The following is a 27,848-nucleotide window of genomic DNA, read 5'->3' on the forward strand; positions in this document are numbered from 1 at the left end:
GCCAGCTGGAGCCTCCGCCTCCCAGTCGGTAGCGGTACCACATCCTGAGAAAGGAGTCCTCCGGGTAGAAAAATGATGGTCGAGTTCGCGCCGCTCAACACCCCGCTGGCAAGGTGCCTGCAGACCGCTGCCGTGCTGCAGTGGGTCCTGTCCTACCTCCTGCTCGGTAAGAGCCCCGCCGTGCCACACACTCACCAGACACAGTCCCTACCCTACTGCGCACAGCCTCTGGCTCCCGGGTCTGCCTGATCAGACAGTGTTCACCTACTCTGGGACTCCCTGCTTTGGATTCTTCTCCTTCTCTCCCTCTCTCCCTCTTTCTCCCCCTCTCCCTCTTTCTCCCCCTCTCCCTCTTTCTCCCCTCTCCCTCTTTCTCCCCCTCTCCCTCTTTCTCCCCTCTCCCTCTTTCTCCTCCTCTCCCTCTTACTCCCCCTCTCCCTCTCCCTCTTTCTCTTCCTCTCCCTTTCTCCCCCTCTCCCTCTTTCTCCCCTCTCCCTCTTTCTCCCCTCTCCCTCTTTCTCCCCCTCTCCCTCTTTCTCCCCCTCTCCCTCTTTCTCCCCCTCTCCCTCTTTCTCCCCTCTCCCTCTTTCTCCTCCTCTCCCTCTTACTCCCCCTCTCCCTCTCCCTCTTTCTCTTCCTCTCCCTTTCTCCCCCTCTCCCTCTTTCTCCCCCTCTCCCTCTTTCTCCCCTCTCCCTCTCTTTCCTCCTCTTTCCCCCCTCTCCCCCTCTCCCCCTCTTCCCCCTCCCCCTTTCTCTCTCTCTCTCTCTCTCTCTCTCTCTCTCTCTCTCTCTCTCTCTCTCTTTCCTCTTTGTAGCCCTGGCTGTCCCAGAAGAACTTGCTCTGTAGAACTCTTTATGCTGGCCTAGAACTCATAGATCTGCCTGCCTTTGCAAGGCAAGTGTTGGGATTAAAGGCATGTGCAACTATAAGCCTGTACTATTTTGTTTCTAAAGCGAGGTTTGTCTTACTTACAATGGAAGACACGGGTTTTCAATATACAGCTGGGTAAATTGGGGGCAACTATGGTCTCCCAAATGTAGTGATGGTCCCATCTAGAAAGTGGGTGCTATACAAAGTTGCATTTTAGTCCCTCAATGGCTGCCAATTCATTTCTGGATCCCTCAACTCATAATGAGTAAGTAATGCCCATAGGTATTAAAACTTTGCCATCTTGACGTCAGGACAAAGAGCTATTTGTTAGTTTTCTGTTTTCGGGTTGCCTTCGCTCCCGGGCTTTTCTGCCTAGATCCAGCTGCCTGTTTGGGTTGGATTCCAGTGCCTTCTGTTTGGAAATAATCCACCCAGGGGTATGTTCTGGAGTAAGGCTAAGCCCACACAGTGACAGTATAGGAACCAGATAGCTGGACAGCACTTGGAGGAAGCTTGTCCTGAGTGTGTCATGCTCGTGGAGAAAGATGGTGACACACATCGAGAAGAGAGGAATAACTATGAACTTCTATGCTTAAACTTTGCAGAGAAGCAGAAGTGGCCCATATGGGCCAAGTCAGAGTCACACACCGGTGGGGCTAAGTAATAATAACAACAGTCATTGCATTGCAGAGTTTTGCATGTTGGAAGCAGTTTCATGTGTTCAGTGCACTTACAGTGTCTCAGCCATGACTGTATATAAGGACCACTGAAGGAGCTGGGCTGCTGCAGCTACTGCTTCTTCATAGTTATCCTCCTCCTCTTCATCTTTTTTTTTTTTTTTTTTTGAGACATGGTTTCTCTGTGTAGCCCTGGCTACCCTTGAACTCTTGCTGTAGACCAGGCTAGCCTTGAACTCAGAGGTTCACCTGCCTCTGCCTCCTGAGTGCTGGGATTAAAGGCACCCAAGAGGATGTGTCCTGGGATTACTTCTACCCCATCACCCAGAATAGAAGCTACCCTCCATGTGTCCCTGGAAGTATAAACTCATGCCATCTCCTTAGCAGTCCAGTAAGGGTTCCTTCCTCGTCTCACTCACAATGAGGAAAGTATTGCACAGGGTCACTTAGCTTGGTGGGAGGTCTGAGAGGATGTATGCTACATGCAGGTAGATTTCATTTTTAGACACAGAAGGGCGGAGAATAGGAGGTGGATTTCCACAAACCAACTGTCTTGGTTTCTTTCTTTTTCTTAGCCTGATTTTGTTTCTTTGTGTGTGGTTTTGTTGTTGCTTTTATTTAGGTTTTAGAGACAAGCCTTCACTCTAGCCCAGGTTAGCTTTGAACTCATGGCAATCCTTCTACTTCAGTGCTAGGATTGCAGACCTGAGCTACCACACTTGACATTGTTTTCCAATCATTTAATATTTTGCCTTTTTTGTTTTTTCTAATATTTTGTAAAAAAAAAAAAAGCTTTAAAAATTTATCTTTTCCACATACCATTTTGAGATTCATTCTTGTATTTGGATTCCAACAGGTCACTTCTCTGGGGAATTATTTTTAACGTTTTATTCTTTGTACATTTCACATCCTGGCCCCCAATCCCACTCATCTCCCAGTCCCTTTATACCCAACCTTTGCCCTTGCAACTTCTCCCCAAAAGAAAACAAACAAAAAATTTCACCATGGAATGTGTGTGTCACAGTGTGTCACACACACACACACACTCATTTGTCAAACAACTTTTTTTTTTCTTTTTGGTTTTTTGAGACAGGGTTTCTCTGTGTAGCCTTGGCTGTCCTGGAACTCATTTTGTAGACCAGGCTGGCCTCGATCTCAGAAATCTGCCTGCCTCTGCCTCCCGAGTGCTGGGATTAAAGGCGTGCGCCACCACGCCTGGCTCCAAACAGCTTTTCTTGCAAATGTTCATTGCAGAGACTTATTGGTCTGGCTACACTGTCAGTCCTGGGTCCTCACGGGGACTCCTCTCAGATATCCTGTTGTTGCCCTGTGTCATGGAGATCCTGTAGCTTTGATTCTGGAGTAGCAGACCCTTCATGTGCTCCAACAGTTCATACCTGGGGTAGATGTTGGGCTGGGCCAACTCAGTGTCCTGGATCTGGGCCTGTGTGGTAACTGAGTTGCCCAGCCTGACTGCTTTCCTTTGCTCTCCAGCACTGCCCACGTAAGGCAAACTCACCCAAGTGCAACAGCCAGCAAGGGGGCTGCTCTCATGGCCCCAACTCTCTGTTGCCCACTCCACCAGGGCCAGTTCTACTGTGCTATCCGGCAAAGTTCAGGACCTGCTCTTCAATGTGCTGCAGCTGGTGAGGGGCGGGGCCAGCTCACCTGCTTTCGTGCCTTCAGGGCCAGATCTGCACAGCCCTGGTTCATCAACGTGGCTGGAGGCGGCAGTCCAGAGCAGGGACAACTGCATGGCCTTTGGTGGTAACATGGATCATGGATGTCACACAGACCTCACTGCTGCAGGGCCAAGGACACAGGCATGTTCCTCAGTGGCAGCTCAGGCCAAGCCATCATCATAGCCTCAGGTGGTGTCGAAGGCCACTCACATTACACTGTTCCTCACTAACCTCGAGTCTCCAGTTCCCCCTCTCTTCATTGTGCACATATCATTCTGCTTCTCTTTCTCTTCTGTCTCTCCATCATCTTAGTGGCACTTGGCGGGGGTGGGGTGGAGAGGTGTGTGTGGGGGGGGGGTCTGTCTTCTGAGGTGGTCTCAGCTCAACGGAAGCTGTCTTCATCCCGCCTGCACCAAGTGGTGCCACCTTAAGTTATGTTCTATTGAGTGAATACATTGTCGTTTGTGTGTTCCCGTGCTGCTGCTTGTTTTTCTTGTAGCTGTCATGAATACGGGCTGTCTTAGCTAGGGTTTCCATTGCTGTGAACAGACACCATGACCATGGCTTACAAAGGCAAACTTTTAATTGGGGCTGGCTTACAGGTTCAGAGGTTCAGTCCGTTATCATCAAGGTGGGAAACATGATAGCATCCAGGCAGGCATAATACTGGAGGAGCTGAGAATTCTACATCTTGATCAGAAGGTAGCTAGAAGACTGTCTTCCAGGCAGCTAGGAGAAGGATCTCAATGCCCACGCCCAACGTGGCACACTTCCTCAAACATGGCCACATCTACTCCAACAAGGCCACACCTCCTAATAATGCCACTCCCTGGGCCAAGAGAATTCAAACCACCCCAAGTCCTTACTTGGGAATCTTTCCATGACAACATACTTTCTATTTATCTGTTTGTTTGTTTGTTTGTTTGTAGACAGGGATTCTCTGTGTAGCTCTGGGTGTCCTAGGACTCTCTATGTAGACCACACTGGCCTTGACTTAAGAGATCAGCCTGCCTCTGCCTCCCTAGTACTGGGAATAAAGATGTATGCTATCATTACTAGGCTGCTTTTCTAAAACTGATAATTATTGTGTTTGTGTTTATACTAATTAGCATTAGGATTACCATTGCGGTAATGAAACACTATGACCAAAGCAACTCAGGGAGGAAAGGGTTTATTTGGTCTACACTTCTATATTACTGTTTATCTCTGAAGAAAATCAGGACTGGAACTCAAATAGATCAGGAACCTGGAGGAAGGATTGGATTCAGAGGCCATGGAGCAGTGCTGCTTACTGACTTGTTCATAGAACCGCAAACACAAACGAACACTGTGCTGGCTGCTTCTGTGTCCATTTGACACAAGCTAGAGTCATCTGAAAGGAGGGAACCTCAATTGAGAAAATGCCTCCATTTTCTCAGCTCAGGGATAGTACCACCCACAGTGGGCTGGGGCCTCCATCAATCACTAATTAAGAAAATATCCTGCAGGTTTGCCTACAGCCCAATCTTATGTTCATGTGTGTTTGTGTGTGTGGGGGGGGTGGGGGACTGAATGTATGTTGTACAGATGCAGAGGTCAGAGGATAACTTTGTGGAGACCCTGGTCTCCTTTTATTTCTTCCTGGGTTCTGAGGATCAAACTTGCATCTCTTGTCTGTGTGGCACGTGCCTTCACACACTTAGCCATCTTGCCAGCCCCAACATGCTCTCCTTTATTCTTGGGGATGAGCCTGGAAAGGTGAGGTCACGAGGTATATGTAGGTTTAGCTTTTTAAAGGCAGTTGTACTGTTTTACATCCCCCTGAGCAGTGGGCAAGAGTTCCACCAGCTCCACAGCCTGTTCTTTAATTGACATAATCAGGCTTCTTTTATCTGTAGCTACAATAGCTGCATAGTAGTGTTCAGCTGTGGCTCTGGTTGGCATGCTGTGTTCCAAATCTTCACTGGCTCATCTGCTACCTGTGCAAGTTTTATCGAATTATCTGTACAAATGTTCTGCCCATTTTTGATTGGATGACTTATTCTTATTACCAGTGTCTTTTCAAAAGCAGAGGATTTAATGTTGGTTCACTCTTATCAATGTGTGTGGGGGGGGGGGGGTGAGAGAGAGAAAGAGAGAGAGAGAGAAACAGAGACAGACAGACACAGAGAGAGAGAGAGACAGAGAGACAGAGAGAGAGAGGGAGAGAAGGAGAGAGGGAGAGAGGAGGGAGAGTGTATGTATGCATACTTGTTTGTGTGTAGGGTGCAGGTCCACAAATGCCACGGCTCAAAACGGAGGCCAGAGGACAGCCTTTACCTTTCAGTCTTTGGGTGTCTGGCTTTACCTTCCCACAGTGTTTGAGAGAGCATCTCTTTGCTGCTCTGAGTCAGGTTAGCTGGCCTGAGAGCTTTTGGGAGATTCTCTCTGCCTCCCATTTTGCTGTGGCATGCTAGGATTGTGGGTGATTGAGATATTTCATCTGGCTTTTTCTTAGGTTCTGGGCATCTAAACTCTTTTGGTTTTTACTTACCAAGCCATCTCTCAGCCGAGTCATCAGTCTTTTAAAGATTGCATCTGAATGAAACGGGCACTGTAGAAAAACAAAACTTGTCGCTCTGTTGGTGAAAAGGAGAAATTCTATTCTAAACTGCCAAGGGGTGAACAGAGAAGCAATGGTGGGTTGGGGGGGGGGGCAGGGAGTGCAGAGTTCCAGGGTTTTAAGGGAACAGGTATCTGGGAGAAGGGGAACCTGTGAGCTGGGGTGGAGGACTTGGAAACATAGAACAGGAGGTACTTGAGAGTAGGGATTGAAGGGACCTAGAAGCTCGCCTAGACCTTAATGTGCAGTGCTCCCTTTTGCCAGAGATAAGGAGAATGATACCTTTGGGGGGGGATCCCCAAGGGAATGCTTGCTTTTGTCTAAATGCCAGACTTTTAGAAAGGGGGGTTTCTTGGGACCAGACAATATCTTTGACTTCATATCTAATAAATATTTTCATAATCTATTGTTGGGCAGGGTTGTTTTGGGGTTTTGTTTGATTTTCTTTTTGAAGCATGGTCTCATTCTAGCTCAGGCTAACCTGAAGTTTACTCTGTAGCCCAGGCTAGCCTTGAACTCATAGCAGTGCTCCTACCTCAGCAACCTGAGTACTCGAGTTACAAGTGTGAGTCACCACACCCAGCTCAGTGTTTCTTTATCTCAGGTTTGTTCGAAATATTCTAGGTCCTTGCCATTTCTATTTGTCTATGAATCATCTCTACGATTTTTTTTTGTTCCTAAAATAACAAAACCCCTCCCTGTATTTGATTAGGATGCCTCTTAGTTGTGACTGAGATTCCTTTATGGGTTATCTTGGGAAGCACAAAGGCTCAGCACTTGGATTCTTTCACTATGTTAGTTAACTTATCCTAGAATCTTGCACAATTCATAGCGTACTGAGAATCATAGAAGGGGCGTGGGAGCATGTGCCTACCGTCCCAACCCTTGGGAAGTGAGGTAGGAAGATGATAAGTTCCCAGCCAGCCAACCTGAGTTACACATCAAGTTCTAAGTCACCTGACCTATGAGACTCTGTCTCAGAAAAAAAGCAAAAATGGAAGAAGTGGGGGGTGGGGGTGAGGAGCAGGGAAAGGGGAGGGGGAGGAAAAGAGGGGGTGAAGGACCACTGCCTGGAGATTTTTGTTAGAATACAGATTTCTAGAGGTTTAAGCTTGTGAATCTCGGGAAACAATTTCAGAAATAGCAGTTACAGAAAATTACCAAAAAAAAAAAATTCCCATATTTCATCTTCTAAAATCTCCTAAAGGCTAGCACTTTTGCACCATTTTCTCTTCCTGTCCCCCTCTGTTTACCTCTTCTCCTCTCTCCCCCTCCCTCCTTTCCTTTTCTCCTCCTCTCCTTAGTCCCCCCCTCACACACACACACACTTTTTATCTTCTGAACCCTTTTAAAGACTAACTTGGAGGTATGGTCACTCGTTCCTCTGAAGACTTTGTCACATGTTACTGATTTTCTATGTATAGGAAACCAAGGGTATTTTCTTACATAATGAAACACAGTTTATGTCCCACAGGAAAGAAGGGGTGGTTTATTCTGAGATAATATACATGACCTGGGAGTCATGGAGAACACGGGTGCAGGATTCCACCCTGCTTCACAGTGGAAGGAGTTAAATGAACTTCCGTTGACACAAGAGCAAAGCGAATTATAAAAAGAAGTGATGTCAGGCAGGTGACAGACAGACAGACAGATAGACAGTTTTCTCTGAGGTATCAGATGTTATCTTCCAGGACTCTCAGCTTTGTGACTAATAGAAGCTAGAGGTCCTGCAAGCTTAGTAATACTTTTCCAGAGTTTTACCTAGTAGTAAGGAAGATGTTGGATCAGACACAGAGGTTGGTGCTAAATGGCCAGTAAAAGGAACTAAAGATACTCCAAGGTAGTTTTGTCTCTGGGTGAGCAATGTTCCCTCTGTCCATAATTCCTGTGTTCTGGTCACTAATAGTCTATAGTTGCAGCTGTCACATACTAACACACGAATCTGGAAGCCACATGGATTCAGTGTCCTGACAGCCACATACCTGAGTCTAACCTGGGCAGCTAGAGCATATAGACCAGCACACATTTATTTAGTTGTGTCTTTGTCTGCTTGGAGCTGGGAGTTTGGGGGGAGAAGGGCACACTTTAAGCTGTGAATGAGTTCTGAAACTCTTGGGCACCTCGCTATACTGACAATACCTTCTTTCTTAGGGACAAGCTCCGAGGCTTCCGGCATGAAGCTATAAAATGGTATTTGTGCTGGTACCGTCTCACAGTTGCAAACCTTCCCAAAGCACACACAATGGGGGACTAGGTTTTAAGTGGATTCTGGTTTTGATTCATTTGACGTCTATAGGCAAAGCATTAGGTCAAATAATGGACTCGTTTCTTGAGAGAAAAAGAGTTCCCATTATATAATACTTTAAAACTATGGAGTAAACAAACACGAAGAAAAACGGACCGAAGAACGGACCGCAGGATCTGTCTTCTAGCACCATCTTTAACTCTGGGAGAGTTCTCTTACAGTATGAGTCATGAGAACGTGGAGGACAGGACACTTATGCTCCTTCGTTCAACAGATGGCATTGATTGGTGGTTTGAATCTCTGTGTCTTAAGGAATATAAATGAACAAAAGTGCTAATGGATTTTGGCTTGCCTGCGGATTCTATTATCTTTCTCTATTCTATGTTAAATTGTCAAAATAATGGACTTTTCTTTCTTTATAAGTTTGTTTCCTAAGTTTTGTACAGTTTTAAAAATGTTATCTCATGTAGCAAAGGCTGGCCTTGGACTCCCAGTTCTTCCCTCTTGGTTTCTTATACTGGGATTTCAGGTGTGTGCTACCTTGACCAGGCAGAAACAGTTTTATGGGGGAAACGAAGAAATTTTGGATAGGATGAGAAAGGAAAGAACGCATATATCTTAAATATCGAGCTATTCCTTAATATTGATTGTGGTGGTTTGAATATGCTTAGCCCAGGGAGTGGCTTAGCTTAGGGGGTTTGGCCTGGTTGGAGTATGTGTGGCCTTGCTGCTGGAAGTGTGGGGGTTGACTTTGAGCGCCTATGCTCAAGCTCTGCCCAGTGCAGAACAGAGAGCTTTCAAGAGAGTCCCCTGCTAGCTGCCTGTAGAAGACAGTCTTCTCCTAGCTGCCTTCGAAACAAGAGGCAGACCTCTCAGCTCCTCCAGCACCATGCCTGCCTGCACAGTGTCATGCTTCCCACCAAGACACTAATGGACTGACCCTCTGAACCTGTAAGCCAGCCCCAATTAAATGTTGTCCTTATAAAAGTTGCCTTGGTCATGGTGTCTGTTCACAGCAGTAAAACCCTAATTAAGACTGCAACTTTATTTTTTTTCAAATCCTATTTTTTAATGATGTTTCTTAAACACTTGAACCTCCATTATAGCCCACCACCCACCAGAGTTAGTGGAAAAGAAAGGATGTTGGGGGATAGGGGGGTAGACCTGTTTAGAAAGGTTCTTTGGAGCAACTCCCGTCTGTGTTGTCTGGAAATCAGCAGTTCAGTTCACAGGTTAGCAGCAGCAGCTCCATCCACTCACAAACACCTCATGGAAATACCAGCAATCCAGCTCGATAGAGTCTGGTCAGCATCCTTGGTGGCACTACCTAGCAGAAGACACCCAGGCCTTAGCCTTGGCCCCAGTGAGCAGGTGGGACCAGGGCCAACAGGAACATTGAGAAAAGTTCTCCGTTGTGCCTCTCTCATTGAGGCAAAGATCAACGAAGATGTGAGACCCACAAGTGTTGCACAGCTAGCTCTATAAGCTCAGCCTACGTCACTGTGCTTTGAGCCCCTTTTACATGCCCTCCAAACATCTCATATCCTCTATGGGTCTTGCCTTAGCAAGCATCTTGCCTCAGCACGTCTGAGCTGATGTTACCCTGCCAATTACCCCGAGTCCAAGGAAGTAGAAAGAAGTGTTTTGTATTTCACTCTATGGAGTCCCGACAAAAGGAGCTGAGCTACACAAGGTAAGGGGGGCCAATGTCATGATACATGGATGTCGTTAGCAAAAAATCCATCATATGTCTTTTCATGTGCTTGGTGTAGCAGGACATCCATTCACCTCAGCCAAATGATCCTTCCCAAGTCTGCCTTAGCCCTTCACTTGTGTCCACTTCAGGAAAACACTTCTTCAGTGTGTTTGCCCCAGCAAACACACCTGACTCTCCAAAGAACCCTTACGTTTCCACTTCCTAAGACACTGGTCATCAATGCAGATGAGTCAAGTTTCGCCTGTTTTCACGGTGCAGGTTGTGTGTGGGAATTTACTGAAGCCCTTTAAAGGTGTGACCTTTCTTTGGATAGTGGCTTTGTTCTGCAGAGGTTGATTTGGGTCTTCTTTTCCTTTGATAGCATCATTTAGCTTCTTTCAAAAAAGAAGTTTTTGATGGCTGGGAATATAAGTCAGAGGTAGAGTTCTTGTTTAGAGTACATGAGGCCCTAGACTCAATTCCCAGCAACACACACACACACACACACACCACCATCACCACCACCACAAACACCAACAACAAATAATTTTATAGATAAAAGAAAATCCATTCTAATTATGAGTAAAATAGAAAAAAATGTGTAAATTTTCTTAACGATGAGGACTTAGCTCAGTGGTAAAGTGCTTACTCAGCATGAACAAGGCTCTGGGGTCAAAACTGTAGAGGAGAACAAGAAAGTTTCAAATACCATCATTATAATTTTGACTTTTTTTTCCTTCTTGGATGATATATATATATCATCCAAGATGATATATACATATATATATATATATATAATGTGTTTAATTAAACTACATGAAATGGATTTTTTTTAATCTTAAGCACTCAGTGGTAGCTAACATAACTAATAATTACTGCTTCTTCTAAGCCCTATGTTATTTAACTATTCCCCCATGCTTCTGTGAGTAACCCTTCACCCATGTTGCTGTAACTCCAGTAAATTCACTGGTTCACCAAACCTGACTCGAGTGGGATTTTCCTTTGGCCTGTGGATAATGCCCTACTTTGGGTGAATAGATGTTTGTTTACCCCTCCCCAGGAAAAGTCACAGAACATTGATTGTAATTGCTCTTGTTTCCCTGAGCACTCTCTATGGTGACCTAGGTACATCTCTATTCTGCCCTAATCTTGTTTGTCTTTGAAATCTAGGTGCTTATGTGTCAGGTGGTCTGGCTAAAACTGACTGCCCATCTGCTTTGCATAATTGCACACATCTTCAGTACCATCCCCACTGATAATTGCTGTCTTTTTCAGGGTTCCTATTGCTCTTATAAAATAAAACATTTAATTAGGACTTGCTTAAAGTTTCCAATGTTTAGTCCATTATCATCATGATGGGAAGCAGGCAGAAAAGTTTTCCATCCAGACCAGCAGGCAGCAGGAAGAAACTGCCACACTGGGTGTGACTTGAGCATCTATGACCTGAAAGCCTACCCCCTAGTGGCACACCTCCTCCAACAATGCTGCACTGTATTAGTTAGAGTTTTATTGCTGTGAAGAGACACCGTTACCAAGGCTATTCTTATAAAGGCAAACATTTAATTGAGGCTGACTTAGAGTTTCAGAGTTTTAGCCTGTTATCATCACAGTGGGAAGCATGGCAGCACACAGGCAGACATGGTGCTGGAGAAGGAGCTGAGAGTTCTACATCTTGATCGGAAGACAGCCAGGAGACTGTTCCACACTGGGCAGAGCTTGAACACTAGGGGACCCCAAAACCTGTCTCCACAGTGACACAATTCCTCTAACAAGGCCACACCTCCTAATAGTACCACTCCCTATGACCAAGCATTCAAACACATGAGTCTCTGGGGACCAAGCTTATTCAAGTCACCACACTCCACTCCCTGCCTCCCATAGGCTTGTAGCTGTAATAAAATGCACAATGTATTTAGTGCAGGTTCTAGGGTCTATGACTTCTTGTTAGGTTTATGAGAGTCATTCTAATTTTTTATGTAATTGACAATATTGCTTCAAAATATAGGTGGGGAGAGGAAAAAAGAGAAAACTTGAACTGAGTACTGACAACAAAAAAAGATGACTTTACAACCCCTTACGTTTAAGGTATACTTTTGGTTTTTCAGACAGGGTCTTAATATGTATCTCTGGCTGGCATGGAACTTGCTATGTAGACCATGCTGGCCTAGAACTCACAGAGCTCTGCCTGCCTCTGCCTCTGCTTCCTGAGTGTTGGGATTTTAAATGTGGTCGTTTGAGTGAGAATGGCCCCCAGAGGCTCATTTGTCTAAATACTTGTCCTTGATTGATGAGACTGTTTCGGAAGGACTAGGCGATGGCGCCCTTATTGAAAGAGGTGCATCACTGCTATCAGATTCTGAGGCTCTAAAAGTCAAGTGCTATTCCCGGTATGACTTCTCTGCCCCCTGCTTGTAGGTGTGAGTTCTCAGCTGTCCCTGCCTTCATGCCTTTGCTCCCCAATCATGGCCTCTAGCTCTCTGAAATAATAAGTTCCCAATTAAACATTTCTATTTTATCAGTTGTCTTGGTCATGGGCTGGAGAGATGGCTCAGTGGTTAAGAGCACTGACTGCTCTTCCGAAGGTCCTGAGTTCAAATCCCAGCAACCACATGGTGGCTCACAACCATCTGCAATGAGATCTGATGCCCTCTTCTGGTGTGTCTGAAGACAGCTACAGTACACTTAGATATAACAAACAAACAAACAAACAAACAAATAAATAAATATTTGGGCTGGCGCAAGCAGGGCCAGAATGAGAAAGGGAGAAAAAAAAAAGGTTGTCTTGGTCATGAGGTCATGATGTTATGTCACAGTGATGGAAAAGTAACTTATACAATGCTATTTCTGTTTCCAACCATAGAGTTCCTGAAGATGGAGGCTGTGCTTTATGCATACCCCCTTCCTGCACAATGGCTGTGCAGCCAAATTTCTTTTCTATAGTAGCGAATCTTCTACTTTCCATAGCCAGTGGCTGTGAAGTACAGGGAGCAGATGCGGATGGGCTGATTCCACCTGGCTTTTCCCTTTCTTACAGTGCAGGTATGCATTGGAATTATGGTGATGCTGGTCCTGTACAACTATTGGTTCCTTTACATCCCATATCTGGCCTGGTTTTACTATGACTGGAGAACCCCAGAGCAAGGAGGCAGAAGATGGAACTGGGTCCAAAGCTGGCCTGTTTGGAAGTATTTTAAGGAGTATTTTCCAATGTGTGTAAGTAGAACTCTCTTCTAAAGGACTGAGTCGGGAGGACAGTGGGAGTGTGTTTCCATCAGTGTCTCCCCACCTTTTCCTCTCCAGACGGAACGTGCCTTAGTCCATTTTGTCCTCTTATAATGATACCAGAGAGTCAGATCTACAGAGAGAAAATTTATTTCTCTGAAATCTGAGGATGGGCATCCAATTAAAAAAAGTTCTAATAGTCAAGCAGTGTCATCTTGATCCATGACCTCATGGCAGATACAGAGGGCAAGAGAGAGTAAGAAGAAGACCAACTTGTCCTTTTAGAAAGACCACCCCACCAGCAGCAAGAATGCCAGGCTCTCCTCACTCCACCATCATGATCTAATTCTCTCATGAGGTCCCACATCCCTACACTATTGCTTTGGAGTTTATGTGTCCAGTGTGGTTTTGTGGGTGGCTGATGGGCACATTCAAATCACTACAGAGAAAGCTTGCAGTTTGGTCCAAGTTAATAAATGGATCTTAAGCTGAGTTGACAAAGTCTGAAAGACTGTGTATGGAGGGACCTGGGCTAAATGGATTGTTTAGAAAGGTCAAAACATCTCTAACCCAGGGAAGTAAGTTGAGTCATGTCCCTCATTTCCCACTGAAGTTCAGAGAAGGGAACCCTTCCATTTCTCACTGATCCGGGTCATATCATTTCCTTCTCTCTGTGTCAACATGCTGTAGCTCGTCAAAACGCAGGATTTGGATCCGGGTCACAATTATATATTTGGGTTTCACCCTCATGGAATATTCGTGCCTGGAGCCTTTGGAAATTTTTGTACAAAATACTCAGACTTCAAGAAGCTATTTCCTGGCTTTACGTCGTATCTCCACATTGCCAAGCTCTGGTTCTGTTTCCCGTTGTTCCGAGAATATCTGATGAGTAACGGTAAGTGACACAGCCACTGGCCCTACAGGGCTCGGTGATGTAGCCACACTGTCCCTACAGGGCTTGGTGATACAGCCATTGTACCTACAGGGCTTGGTGATACAGCCACTTGTCCCTTCAAAGCTTAGTGACACAGATACTAACCCCTACAGTGCTCTGGGGTGGCAGGCAGCAGCAGTTACTTGATTTTTACACTTCCTATGCTCTGTGGATTTTCCTCATACACATTCCTGGACTCGGTGTATAATAGACCTTGGGACCAGGCCTTCTCTTCCTCTGCTCATCCCAGGTACTTCGTATTGTGATAACAACATAGGGATTTTTGAATAAACACCAATCCACTGGAAAAGGAAACTGGTGAATTCATTCAGTATATTCAAATGTAGAAAACAGTCATGGATCAAATAAATGATAAATTTCACTCTGCAGAGGTAGGCATAGTTTTCTGAATGCTGGACCTGGAAAATGTCTTCCACTGGGTCTCACAGTAGCAACAGTGACATAAACTAATCAGTGTGTTCGCTAGCTTTGTCATCCTAGGTTGTGTGTAACTCCTAGGGTTGTGGATGTTGTCATTGGTACAGTGTTTGTCTAGCATGAGCAAAGCTACCCCCTGATCTACAAGGAAAGAAAAGAAGGGGGAGGGGAGGGGAGGGAAGGGAACAGAAGGAAATGAAAGGACTATAAAGTGAGTTCCAGGATAGCCAGGGCTACATAGAACTTCACTCTCTATAAGCCAAGCTGGCCCTCTGGCCCTGAATCCCTGATGGTACGGCTTCCACCTCTCAAATTTTGAAATTGTAGGTGTGTGCCACTGTGCCTGTGAAGCAATGCCACACTCTTTAATTACTAATTCTGAGAACAGAATCATCCTGAAGTGCCTTAGAGATACCTGTATACGCATGGCTACTCTCACCACGCCAGTAGGCTTCATTTCAACTCAAGAGGTTCTACTTGGTTTTCCAACTTGATGGGTGTATTAGTCAGGGTTCTCTAAAGTCACAGAATTTGTGGATAGCCTCTATATAGTAAATGAACTTATTGATGACGTACAGTCTGCAGTCCAATTCCCAACAATGGTTCAGTAGTCCAAGGATCTAGCAGTTACTCAGTCCCACAGGGCAAGCAGGCGAGGGAGCAAGAGTGAGACTCCCTTCTTCCAATGTCCTTATATGGTCTCCAGCAGATGAAGTAGCCCAGATTAAAGGTATGTTCCACCACACCTTTAGTCCCAGATGACCTTGAACTCGGAAATCTCCCTGTCTTAATCTTCTGGATTGTAGTTCATTCCAAATATAGTCATGTTGACAACCAGGAATAGCCACTACAATGGGCTTTTTGACCATGCACCTCAGTAGCTTACAAAGCCTATGAAGTATTTTGTACTTGCCAAAGTTATGTACAGTGGTTATAATTACCTTTGCAGCTCCTGGGTATAAAGAAAAATGATTAGCCTTTTTCGATTAGTAACAGAGTTAGGGACAGATTTTCTGTTACCTTCCAGATTGTCATGGCTTCCTGTATATTCACTTCTGTTGTTCTGTATCTGGAGAGCATTTCAATCAAAGCTGGCTAGGGTCTGCGCCAGTTTGTAGCCTCAAATGCCGAACTCAGTCCCGTGAGTGCTGCAGGGCACACTAGAGGGCGCCATAACCCCTCGAACTACCGAGTGATCTAGCATCTGGCCTCAAGAGGGCGCACTAACATCCCAAGCTACCGAAGAAAACAATAATTCCCTTTCTCATCTTGTAGAAATTGGGTTAAAGTTTTATAAAAGGGAGAAAAAAGATAAATATTTAATTTCAGAAAAAGTCACAGAAATAGATTTTAAACATACTTTTAGCTGAATCAAAATATGATCGCTAGTAAATCTAAGTAGTTGAGAACTGGTGCAGCAGAGATAGCAAGATACTCCCCTGTCCGTGGCCATGTCAGTCACAGTCTCAGAGTCTTTCGTAATATAGTGATCACAGCCGTTCCTGTTTACTAGAGTTGATACGGAGATGCTGTGTGCCATCGTTGACTTATTTATTTATTAGCTCTTTTGAGATTGGGTTTCTCTGTTACCCTGGCTCTCGAACTCACAGCGAACACCCTATGCGTGCACTGCGGGCTCTCGAACTCACAGCGAACACCCTATGCGTGCACCGCCACACCGGCCCTTATTGGTTTATAATATAATATTGCTGTAGCCTTCATGTCTTAAATGCTAAACAAGAATGTCCAAATTTGTAGCCAGTGACGTCTTAAGCTGTTACTGCCTTTAAGTTTTCAGCATTATTTCCCAGTGCTGGCTTCTGAGGACAGTCTGTGGGGCAAAGCTTCCTCCTGCGAGGAGGAAGATAATGAGTTTGAAGGGTCTTGGAGTTGTCAACGTGGAGATTGGAGATTTCCATTTGGCCATTGGTGATGTGACCTGGGAAGCTGAGGAATATATTCAAGGAGATGGGGTTGGTTGATACAACCCCACATAAGTGGGAGTTGAGTTCATGGCTAGATATGAGCTTAGAAGACAACAGAAGGGACTCTCAGGAATAGCAGCTTACAGGAAGGGTTGGCAATAAAACCTAGCAGGGCATGAGAAGTGGCCAGGGGAGAGACAGAAGGGTTATGTGTCAAGATGCAGGGGCTGTCTTTGCAAGAGAAGCAATGCCTCTCTCTCTCTCTCTCTCTCTCTCTCTCTCTCTCTCTCTCTCTCTCTCTCTCTTTCTCTCTTTCTTTTTTTTTCTCACGAAGGTTACTCAGAGCTAAATGACATGTCTTGGACTCAGGGAAAGTTCAAAGCCAACCCAAAGGGTCTGATTCTCTCATCTGTCGGCATTTGTCTTTTCTTTCAAGGAGTAGACCATTCAAAGACAGGGGTGACCTGTAACCCCAGCATATTGGAGGCTTAGTCAGGATGAATGCCACGAGCTTGGTGCAAGCTTAGGCTTGTGAGCTGAGGGACAGTGAGCCTATGTGGTGGGACCTTGTAGAGAAAGAGAGAGGAGAGAGTGATAGTGAGAGCAAGAGAGAGAGAGAGAGCGATTATCATTCAAAATCTTTTTTTTTTTTAAGATTTATTTATTTATTATATGTAAGTACACTGTAGCTGTCCTCAGACACTCCAGAAGAGGGCGCCAGATCTCGTTACGGATGGTTGTGAGCCACCATGTGGTTGCTGGGATTTGAACTCTGGACCTTCGGAAGAGCAGTCGGGTGCTCTTACCCACTGAGCCATCTCACCAGCCCCAAAAGTTGACAATCTCCCCGTCGGGGAATCGAACCCCGGTCTCCCGCGTGACAGGCGGGGACACTCACCACTATACTAACGAGGAAGAGAGCTCATTCAAAATCTTATACTTCTCATAGGAATCATAATAAGACCATCACAGTTGCCATAAAACATTATTTTTAAAAATTATTCTTCAGGGGTTAGGAGCACTGACTGCTCTTCCAGAGGTCCTGAGTTCAATTCCCAGCCACCACATGGTGGCTTCCTACCATCCGTAGTGGGATCCGATGGCCTCTCTTCTGGTGTGTCTGGAGACAGCTTCGGTGTACTCATATACACTACGTAAATAAGTATTTTTTAAAAAATTATTCTTCAAAGGGAATGGCTACCTATACTTTCTGTTTGACTCCCTAAGGGCCGGTTTCAGCGTCTAAGGAGAGTGTGTCTCATGTGCTGAGCAAGGATGGAGGTGGGAATGTCTCAATCATTGTCCTTGGAGGTGCAAAGGAGGCGCTGGAGGCTTACCCAGGAACATTCACCCTGTGCATCCGCCAGCGCAAAGGGTTTGTTAAGATGGCCTTGACCCATGGGTAAGTGGCTTTTTTTTTTCCATTTTGTTAGAGACAGGGCCTTGGTATATAGTCCAGGCTAACCTGGAACTCACTATGTAGCCCAGGCTAGCCTGGAACTTGTGATTCTCCTGCTGAGCCTGCCAAGTCCTAGGATTATAGGTATGAGCCACCCTGTCTGGCCTAGTTAAGTGGCTGTTTGTTTAGGGTGAGCATGTTTTAAAAGGATAAAACACTATATGAGCACAGAGAATGAGAATAACTTTTCTGGTCCTTAAAGAACATTCTGCAAAGTCAAAGGAAGTGGAGGATAAGCTTTCTACCAAGGCAGTTTGATGTCACAGCATATGGCAATCTAAAGAAACAACAGTGGATGCAAAAGGTTTGCATACTCAACAAAATGGGGAAAGCCAGTGGGGGTGGGGGGAGAATAATTAGCTTACCCTAAACTTGACTTTCTATAGAATAAAGTTCTGGCCATGGCTAACTTGGTGAAGTACTTCCTAGGGATTTCAGGTACAGCTGAAAGCACTTTGAAGTCCACGCAGCTTCGGTGTTTCCAAGTGGAATAGGACACAGCATGGGAAGGGTTGGGCATGATATCAGTTGCTTTTCCCATTGCTGAAAAATGCCCCATTAAAGCAGTCTGAGGGAGGACGGGTTTATTTGGGCTTCCTGTTTCAGGGGATACAGCCCATCTTCCTGGGGAAGGCACTTGGGGAGCAGTAAGCCACTAATGATATTGCACCCACAGTCTACAGGCAAAGAGCCATGAACAATGGGACTTGGCTCACTTTTTCCTTCCCTCCTCTTTGTTCAGTCCAGGACCCCAGCCCATGGGATGTTTACAACTTATGCGCAGGGGTCATCTTCCCTCTTCATTCAAAACCCCTGTAAGAACACCTTCGCAGACATACCCTGAGGTGTCTCTCCTAGGAGATTCCACATTCACTCAACTTGACAGTGAAGATTCAATGTCACTGGTACATATAGATTAGAGGAGGTTTTCTTGAAACCTTTGGATGAACGTAAATTATTTAAATTCATATCCTTGAGGTTGTGTGGGGGGGTTAATTCAGGGTTCAACAATTTAACATGCAATATGAAGACTGGAGTTTAGATCCCAGCACCCACATAGCAAGCCAGGCATCCTGCAAACACACATAGATCCAGCTTTGAGGGAGGGACACCTTTTAGCTTCCATGCCTGCACAGTGTGCGCACCTGCAGACAACACAGGTATGCATATGCTTTGCTATGCACAACCAAACAAGCATTTTTGCATTTACTTGTAAATCTGTGCTCTTCCCCTCTGTCCCTTGCAGTGCCAGTTTGGTCCCAGTGTTTTCTTTTGGTGAAAATGATCTATATAAGCAAATTAACAACCCCAAAGGCTCCTGGCTACGAACTATACAAGACACAATCTGTGATTCAATGGGAGTAGCCTTGCCACTGATGTACGCCAGAGGAATTTTCCAGCACTACTTTGGCATAATGCCCTATCGGAAGCTGATCTACACTGTTGGTATGTACATGAAATACACAAAAGATCTTACTTCGTACAGTGTTTACCATTACTGGCTAGTAATTCAAAAGGTGCAGTCCTGGGTTTAGACCTCCTAATGTCCTAGAGCAGTGGTTCTCAACCTTCCTAATGCTGAGGCCTCCAATGCTAGTGACCCCCAACTATAAAATTACTTTCGTTGCTACTTCGTAACTATGATGTTGTTACTGTTATGAATTGTGATGTAATTATCTGTGTTTTCTGATGGTCTGAGGCAAACCCTGTGAAAGGGTCACTCATTCCCCAAAGGGATGAAGACACATAGGTTGAGAACCTCTGTTTTAGACCTTAACTGAACTTTAACTGTAGCCTGCACATCTAATGAACTATCCCTTTTCCAATTTTGACTGGCAGCTGGTTACTTTGCAAAATTCCACCGTTAGACTAGAATCCAAGTTTAGACATGAAGTTCCTAGTGCTCCTTAGTGGTCCTATTTCTCCGCACTTGCCCGTCCGTAGCAGAGTGGTTGACTGGTAGACAACAGCAGGGGTCAGAGGCCGAATCCATGAACGTTTCTAGAAATTACTGGAGACCATCTCAGCATCACGTATGTCTTTGCTGGGGACCTTCCCAGCACCACGAGTGCTGAGGTGGGACAGAGAGTTAGATGAAGGCAAAGGACTGATGATCTCTGGCCTTGTAACTCTCTCTCATTGTCCTCAGGGTCAAAAGCTGATGGCCTCTGGAAACTTAACTCTTTCTTACCGTTCTCTGCTAGTAAGCGCTGGTTTTCTTTCTCTGGAACTCTCTCTTGCTATTTTGTACTAATTAATGTGGGTTTATTTTCTCTGTTGCTTAAGGACCTCTTGGTGACCATCTCCAGAAAACTTACTTATTTGCCTTTAGCTTTTCCTAGATGGCTCCTGACATCTTCACAGCCACACACCTTGGCGTCCGTCCCTTACTGAAAGCGTGCTTTGTGTCACTAATTATGCTTATATATGTTCTGGTATAGAATGATTTTAGGTATAAAAGGTGAATGTCTGGGTGACTAGAGATGGAGAGGAGTGGAAAATGGGGCAGCATTCATCCTAGACATGCCTGTAGTTTCACCTCTGGAGGATATGGAGGCAGGAGGAACCCAGGGTCAAGGCTAGCCTGAGCGACACACAGGCTCGCAAAATAATTTTTTTCTGAGGCTTGGAAGAGATTGGGAAGTTCAAAATGAGAAAGAGCTGAAACATGCAGGACTAACCACAGCTTTGTGCTTTATATGAGATGGAAATAACCTAATATCTAAAATCTGAACATAGTGACTCATTTTTTTTTAATTTTTTGACTTTTTTTTTAAAAAAGATTTATTTGTTTTATGTATATGAGTACACTGAAGCTGTCTTCAGACACCAGAAGGGGGCATCAGATCCCATTACACTCAGGACCTCTGGAAGAGCAGCCAGTGCTCTTAACTGCCATCTCTCCAGCCCAACTTATTGTTTTAGATCCATTTCACTAGGATTTTCTTCATTTCTTCCCTTCCTCTCCCCCTCCCCTTTCTCTTTCATAACAGTCTCACGTAGCCCAGGCTAGCCTGGAACCTAGCTACGTAGCCAGGTGTTCTTGAACTGCTAATGTTTCTGTTTCCACTGGAACCGCTCCTGCTGTGTTACACGGTGCCCATGTCCACACGTTACATTTTCTGCCATCAGTTTATATGAGCTTTGCTGTTCAGATGTTACTATTTTTAGCTGCCATATTTCACTCAGGTGGGATGTAGGAGTCTGTTGATGAGTTACTACGGGGAACACAGGCACATTTCAGAGTACAACTGCCGTTTCATGATCTGCTGGCTCACTTCCTTGGCTTCATATCAGTTCATCATTTTGGCTCCCTTGTGTAATGCTGTTGATTTGGGGGAGAAATAGAATGGAAATTTTGAGATATGATTTGAGGAGTAAGCTTCATTAGATGCAGTGCATAAGCTCCCATATGAAAATAAAGGGCATTCTGTTGAGTTAAAGGATAATAGTTATTACCCCATTGCGTTAATCTTTTCTATTAAACTAGAGCCACTTGCCATCTGACATAGTTAAATTGTGCCTTTCCTGACAAAGCCAGAGTCAAATGCAGCTGCCAAATGTGAGCTAGCCGTCAAGACACTATTATCATCCATCCATACTGTGCACTGGGCTTCGTTTGAAAACTCAGAATAAGGGGACATTCCATTGGCCCACCCCTCTGCTTCCTCCCAGTGATTCTTAGTCCACAGCAGCTCTGGTGGCCTGTTATTATTTGAAAAATTTAAATGAAGTTAAGAATATGAACATTTCATAAAAGCCCAGCTGTCATAATCTTAGGACAACAGAAGGGGAGTCAAGGATTGCAAACTAAGCATAGGCCCAGGATCCCATTTCCTAGGCAGCTGAGGCAGGAAGATCACAAGTTCAAAGCTGACCTGGGCTGTGGAGTGAGTTCAAGGCCAGCCTGGACATACGCTACCATAGTTAGACTCTATTTAGCTTAGTGGTAGAGGAATCGCCCAGCATGCGAAAGTCACATTCGGTTCCCAAACCTGCAAGAAGGAAGGCTAGGAAAGAGGAAGGGAACAAAGGAAGAGGGAAACAAGAAAAGGAGGGAGAGAGATTGGTTCTTGGGAGTTATGTCTTAATGGCTGTGGCTCACGAGTCCTGAGCTGTACACAGATTGATATTGACTTCAGGAATCCTCATCGTGCATCAGGGAAACGGGCTGAAGGCAGTGGTGAGATTTAAGGTCTGACTCCGAGTGACCAAATGTGTTTCCTTTTCTCTCAGCCTCGGATTTTCCAATTCTGAGAGAGAAGGTAAGCATAACTGGCCCATCCTCCCTTGGGCTTCTCCAGGGATCACGTGTCATGGCGCACGCGCAGCTGTGCGGGGGCCCCAGTGCTGGGAAGGCGCAGCAGACGCACAGGACAGCAGCCTTCCTGACCAGCTTGCTGAGGGTTCCCAGTGTACTAAGCTTTCCATGAACAGGGATTCCTGCCAGAAGGTTAACCCGGATCAAATCGTGAGGAAATAGACAAATGGCTTATTTAAAAAAAAAAAAAAAAAAGTAAAACAGTTTGTGGAAAGACCTTGAGGAGGGGACACTCAGAGGCACACAGCTGTCGCGAGCTGGGAAGCAAATGCAACCGTGACGAATGAAGCCCTTGACAGAGTTTGAATGTGGATTATGAAATGTCTCAACATGGCGTGACTCTGTGCGTGATCATGGCGATTCCTAGGTCACTTCCCATTCTTAGAAAATAAAATAGGGGGTGATTCACAGAACTGAGTTAGTGCCATCCATGATCTCACTTCAGATGTTTTGCAGACATAAATAGCATGCCTGACATGGTGGTACATGTCTTCAGTCCCAGCATTTAGGAGGCAGAGGCAGCAAGATTGTTTCACGTTTAAGGCTAATCGGGGCTACATACTAGATCCTGTCTAAAAACAGAACAAATAAATGAACAAACAAACAAAAACCCTAGTAAGGAACTAAGTAGGTAATTTGGCTGGTGAAATGCTTGTCTGCCAAGCACAAGGCCAAGATTTGATTCCCAGCATAAAACAGATAGGATAAATGAATACCTTTAATCCCAGCACTAGGAAGATAGAAGCAAGAGGATCCAAAGTTCATGGTTGTTCTGTGCTATGCAATGATTCAAGGCCTGCCCAGGCTGTAAGAGACTTTGTCTAAAAAAAAAAAAAAAAAAAAAAAGATATAATAATTCCTATGTATGCTGATGTATATATATATATATATATATATATATATATATATATATACACACACACTTATATATATACACACTTACACATACAAAGCACACAAGGAATGGTTGCATGTGCTTTTGGCATTCTTTCTAAAAAGGATAAAGAAATGTGTTTTATTTTAATGAAACTAACTCCAACCCACAGAAGGGCCAAATAGTCCACTGTGTCTTAAATCATCATATACTAGAGGGGGGGAGTACAGGCTGAGGGATTTCTGAAATAGAAGAAAAAGAAAGGGGGTGAAATTTAAGTTTTATTTATAAACTTATTTATAAGCAGGAGATTAAAAAAGGAAAGGCTAGTGTCATGAGGTCTCACAGAAGTGGGTAGGAGACACATTTATATGCTGGGTTCACCAAAGACAAGCAGTTGTGGGAAAGTACCTAAAGCATACGTAGAGACTAAAGCCAGAAAAGCATAATTGTAACACAGTCTGCAAGGGTTCTCTTGACTACTTCCCTGGTCTGCTGAAAAGAATATTTCTTTCTTCCTGATACAAAGAGAGCGTCACTTACATGGGAGTTTTAGTTCCTTCTCTCAGGAAGAAAAGGGAAAACCATAATGACCTTCTCACATCACAAAACTATTCTCCGCCATGTTTTAAGTGTTGTTCGCTCAAAATTACCCATGAGCCAAAGTGGCAAACAACAAGGCATACTTATAGCACTTCAGTGCCCAGTACTGTGTGGTAACTGCTCAATGAAGGATCACAAGTGAGTGCCTATGTGCTGTCACGCAGCAGAGTGCACATATACATGCATGCACACACACAGGCCATCCTTTGAACTTCCGTCAGAGACTGGATCTGAACTCGGGGATCTTCCAGCTCCCAAGTTTATCCACAGCCACACCCGACCACCTATGCCCACCTGTTCTTTCTCCAGTGGTACACCTTAAGGAGGGAGCTTCCTTCATGAGACTAGGAGAGTCTTGTTTGGTGTGTCGGTACACACCAAAGTTTATAATACCAGTGCTTGAAAGAAGCTGAGGCAGTTTGAGGCTAGCCTGGGCTACTTAGTGAGTTCAAGGTCAGTTTGATTACACAGAGAATCTATGTCTAAAAGGAAAATTTTTTTAAAAATCAGGGAAAGTTAAAAACTCTATGGAATCTTTCTACCTACAGACGAGCAGAATAAAGATGTTTCTAATTTGAAAGATCGATGTCTTAGGGTTTTACTGCTGTGAACAGATACCACAACCAAGGCAACTCTTATAAAGTCAACATTTAATTGCAGCTGGCTTACAGGTTCAGAGAGTCAGTCTGTTATCATCAAGATGGGAGCATGGCAGCATCCAGGCATTCATGGTGCAGGAGCTGAGAGTTCTACATCTTCATCTGAAGGCTGCTAGCAGAATACAGACTCCCAGTCAGCTAGGAATAGAGTCTTAAAGCCCACACCCACAGTGACACACCTACTCCAACAGGGCCACACCTTCAAATACTGCCACTCCCTGGGCCAAGTATATTCAAACCACCACAATCAATCGATTCTTTACTTCCCTGGAGGGAGTGGGGGGTGAGCATCCATGTCCAACCCTCCTAAGTGCTGTCTGCACTGGCTCATGAAACTCCTTGTCCTCTAGCCTAGGTACCTGTTACACAGTGGTAGCTCGGACTTGAAGCAAGAGAGATCCTTGGAGTGATTGTGCCCTCCTTCTTTCCCCATTCTCCGTCCCAGATAAACTTATCACAGGACGATGAGATGAACGGGGCCCCGCTGTGGAGGCTACAGATTAGCAGCCGCACTGGGATAGCTGCACAGAATGGAGAGCTGCAGCCTCGCCCTCGCGGCAAGGCAGCCACCGTGCAATGAAAACATAGAATGCACCAAATTGGAGAGTTCCTCCATCTTTCTGAGACAGGGTTGTAGGCTTAGATTAAAAACAAAAACAAAAAACAAACAAACAAAAAACCTACTTTAGGCTGGGCATGGTGGCGCACGCCTTTAATCCTAGCACTCAGGAGGCAGAGGCAGAGGCAGAGGCAGGCGGATTTCTGAGTTCAAGGCCAGCCTGGTCTACAAAGTGAGTTTCAGGACAGCCTGGGCTATACAGAAAAAACCTTCTCGAAAAGCAAAAACAAAAACAAAAAACAAACAAACAAGAACCCCTACTTTAATAAGGGTTCTTAAATGCATTGACCTCCCTTTTGGCCCCCTCCCAACAGAGCTGTAGGAAAGGAAAGGTTAATAGGGCCAAAGAAAGCAAAAACTTCCCGCTTCGCAGGGTCTCACTCTGTAGCTCAGGCTGGCTTGAATCTCTGAGGTAGAGGCAGTGGCGGCATCCTCCCTAGGTTGTTCAAGCGATCTATTTAACAGCATCTGATAGACACCCATAAGCCTTAACGCTTTTAATAAGGGTTCCATCCAATTTCAAGAAGCAGGAGGCAAGCTGAAGCCACACGGGAGTTTGTTCCCATTGGTCCCACTGCTCCCAGGTGGGTAGTTCTTGCCTCACAGCCGCTAGATGAGCTTCCTTGAGTTTTGTAGTCTAACTATGGTCTCGATGATGATCAAATTTCCCCTTTATTACCTCTAGCTTATCCCTAAAAAGCATTGAGATTTTCCAACCTTCTAATCCAGTTAGGGGACAGTTTAGGAGCGGGAGGAAGGGATGCTAGGCTTAAATATTAAGTTCCTCCGATTTGGAATTTTTAACATCTCGGAGGAAAGCAGGAAGGACTATGGTCATCTTACAAGGAGAACGTCTTATGATTACTTCAGTCGAAAGGGGTATATTTGAGCTCCTGGAAGAAGCCGCTGAAATATAGCGGAACTTAATAAGAAGGGACTTAGCTAGCTGTGGTGTCCTTCCTAGGGGAAGAAGCCCTAACTGAGAGGTTGAGAGGTCACAATTCCTATAACAGTAAGCTGTTTTCACTCCTGCCTTAGACAGCAATGCCTCTCTCCGCAGTCCCCACTGCACCATCCCGTTGACCTCTCTCCCTGAGGTAGTCTCACTAGAAACTACAGCTATTTCTATAAGACTACAAGTTTACTGGTCCGTCTATGTACAGATTTCTCAGATTTCCTTCCTCAAAGTTCACAACTGCGAGGAAGCTTTATAGAACAAGTTGTATTCTCCCATCCCTTGCCCAGGAAACTTTAGGGCAGAGAGAAAACTAAGATGAGTCCAGGCTGCTCAGTATGTAGCCAAGGTTGCCCGGCCTTCCTGCCTCCACCTCCTGAGTGCTGAAACTACAGGTATGTGCCAGCAATGGCTTATTTCCTCCAGTTCTCTCTGCTGTGCGTCAAAAGACTGGTGTCTGCCGTGCATAAATCAGACTTCGTAAAGACCGAAGGAAACTGCCCATGAGTGTTTGGAGGCTCCGTCTAGTGAAACACTCAGCAATTAGGGAGTGTCAGTCCTTTTTTCTGTGCCCCTCAACTCCCATATTCATGGTCTTTATCACTTGCTGCCTCTTTATTCCTTCACGAGGATTGCTTAGGTTTTTAAGCACAGGTTCGCCCTGTATGTAGTTTGAAGAAAGACAAAGGAACCTACCCCCACCCCACTCCCCTTTGCATACTCCATTCTTTCCCTCCCTCCCCCCTCCCCCACCCCCTACAGCGGCGCTTACAGTCCTCAGGCCCAAGCAAATGACTTCAGAAGGAGTAGTTTGCTTCAAGGTTTGAAGTTAACCACCCGGCTCATCCTGGCCTTGGGCGCAGTAGCAACACCAGGCCAGCAGGGGGTGCAGTGCATACAGGCCGTCAAAAACTTGTATTTCTAAATTTCCAAATTCTGAGATTGTTATGTAAACGTCTTTTAAAATATGTACAGAAGCCGCCAGATTTATTTACAACCAATAGGTATATCTGTAATTATACAGATGAGACAGATACTTTTTTGGGGAAAAACATTCATACGATACAGGTAAAATAAATGAGCCGTTCCCCGTCCCTGACCCAATCCCCAAAGGAAAATGTTGATCTTGCCAGGTTTTTCTTGTACACTGAAAATATTGGTGCACCTAGAAATTTATTTTTTTATAGATATGATCACACTTCATTTTGCAACTTTTCTTGGACATTTTAGGCATTGTGTGTGCCACGTTATTTGTTATTTCTTTTTTTTTAAGTTAGCTGCCTAAGATTCCGGTGAATAACTGGAATGTCGCTCAGCTTATGTAACTGTTTTCCTAATGAGCTGTGGTTGCTTTCAGTTTTGTGACTAGATGACTTTCTCGCACAGAGGCTTCGCTGTAAAGATAAGTGACATTTTCAATTGTTCTGAAAGATATTAAAAAAAAAGTCATAATAGAGGATGTCACGTGACCTGAACATTTCACAGTCAGTCACAATAAGAACCCTGTGGTCTTGCTGTCAGCTGTGCCCAGGGGAGAATGAGGGTGACGTGGCTCGCAGCAACGCCTACTCTGCTCACAGCTGCAGTCGGCACAGCAGCGCGTTTGACTCAGAAGTCAAACCTCCAGAATGACAGCTCAGTGTCTGCTGAGAAGGGAAACTCTTTATTTGTTGTCGAGTGGGATGGTGTGACTGAGGTAGGCAGCCAGTGAGCTGAGGAGAGGACTGGAGCCAGCGGGCTGGAGGGAAGCCGATTGGCAGCCCAGCGCTCAGCTGCCCACGGGAGACCCAGGCTGCGGTGGAGTGGTGGCTGGCTGAGTGGTGGCTGTCCTCAGGGATGACACGTGCTCTGTTTTCCACAGTTGGCCGCCCCATCCCTGTTCAGCAGACTCTGAACCCGACCTCAGAGCAGATTGAAGAGCTGCATCAGACATACATAGAGGAGCTAAAGAAACTGTTCAATGAACACAAAGGGAAATACGGGATTCCGGAGCATGAAACTCTGGTTTTTAAATAACGGCCTTCCTCCAAGGCATAAGAAAGGAAGGCAAGAAAGCATTGTTGAGAAAATAAATATTTTAAATAATT

General features: G+C 45.1%; 1 protein-coding gene across 1 annotated transcript; it reads left to right on the forward strand.

The window, feature by feature from the left end:
• The first annotated feature begins 6 nt into the window (after positions 1–6).
• Positions 7–27,818, forward strand: Mogat1 (monoacylglycerol O-acyltransferase 1). Its single transcript, XM_029481195.2, has 6 exons — positions 7–166; positions 12,787–12,965; positions 13,665–13,869; positions 17,499–17,673; positions 18,977–19,176; positions 27,623–27,818. Exons 1-6 carry the CDS (start codon positions 73–75, stop codon positions 27,775–27,777), a joined length of 1,008 nt encoding a protein of 335 aa, XP_029337055.1. The 5' UTR covers positions 7–72; the 3' UTR covers positions 27,778–27,818.
• The last annotated feature ends 30 nt before the right edge of the window (positions 27,819–27,848 follow it).

This window comes from Mus caroli, unplaced genomic scaffold (genome assembly GCF_978045245.1).
Source record: "Mus caroli unplaced genomic scaffold, Mus_caroli_1 scaffold_1, whole genome shotgun sequence".
Taxonomy (NCBI): Eukaryota; Metazoa; Chordata; class Mammalia; order Rodentia; family Muridae; genus Mus; species Mus caroli.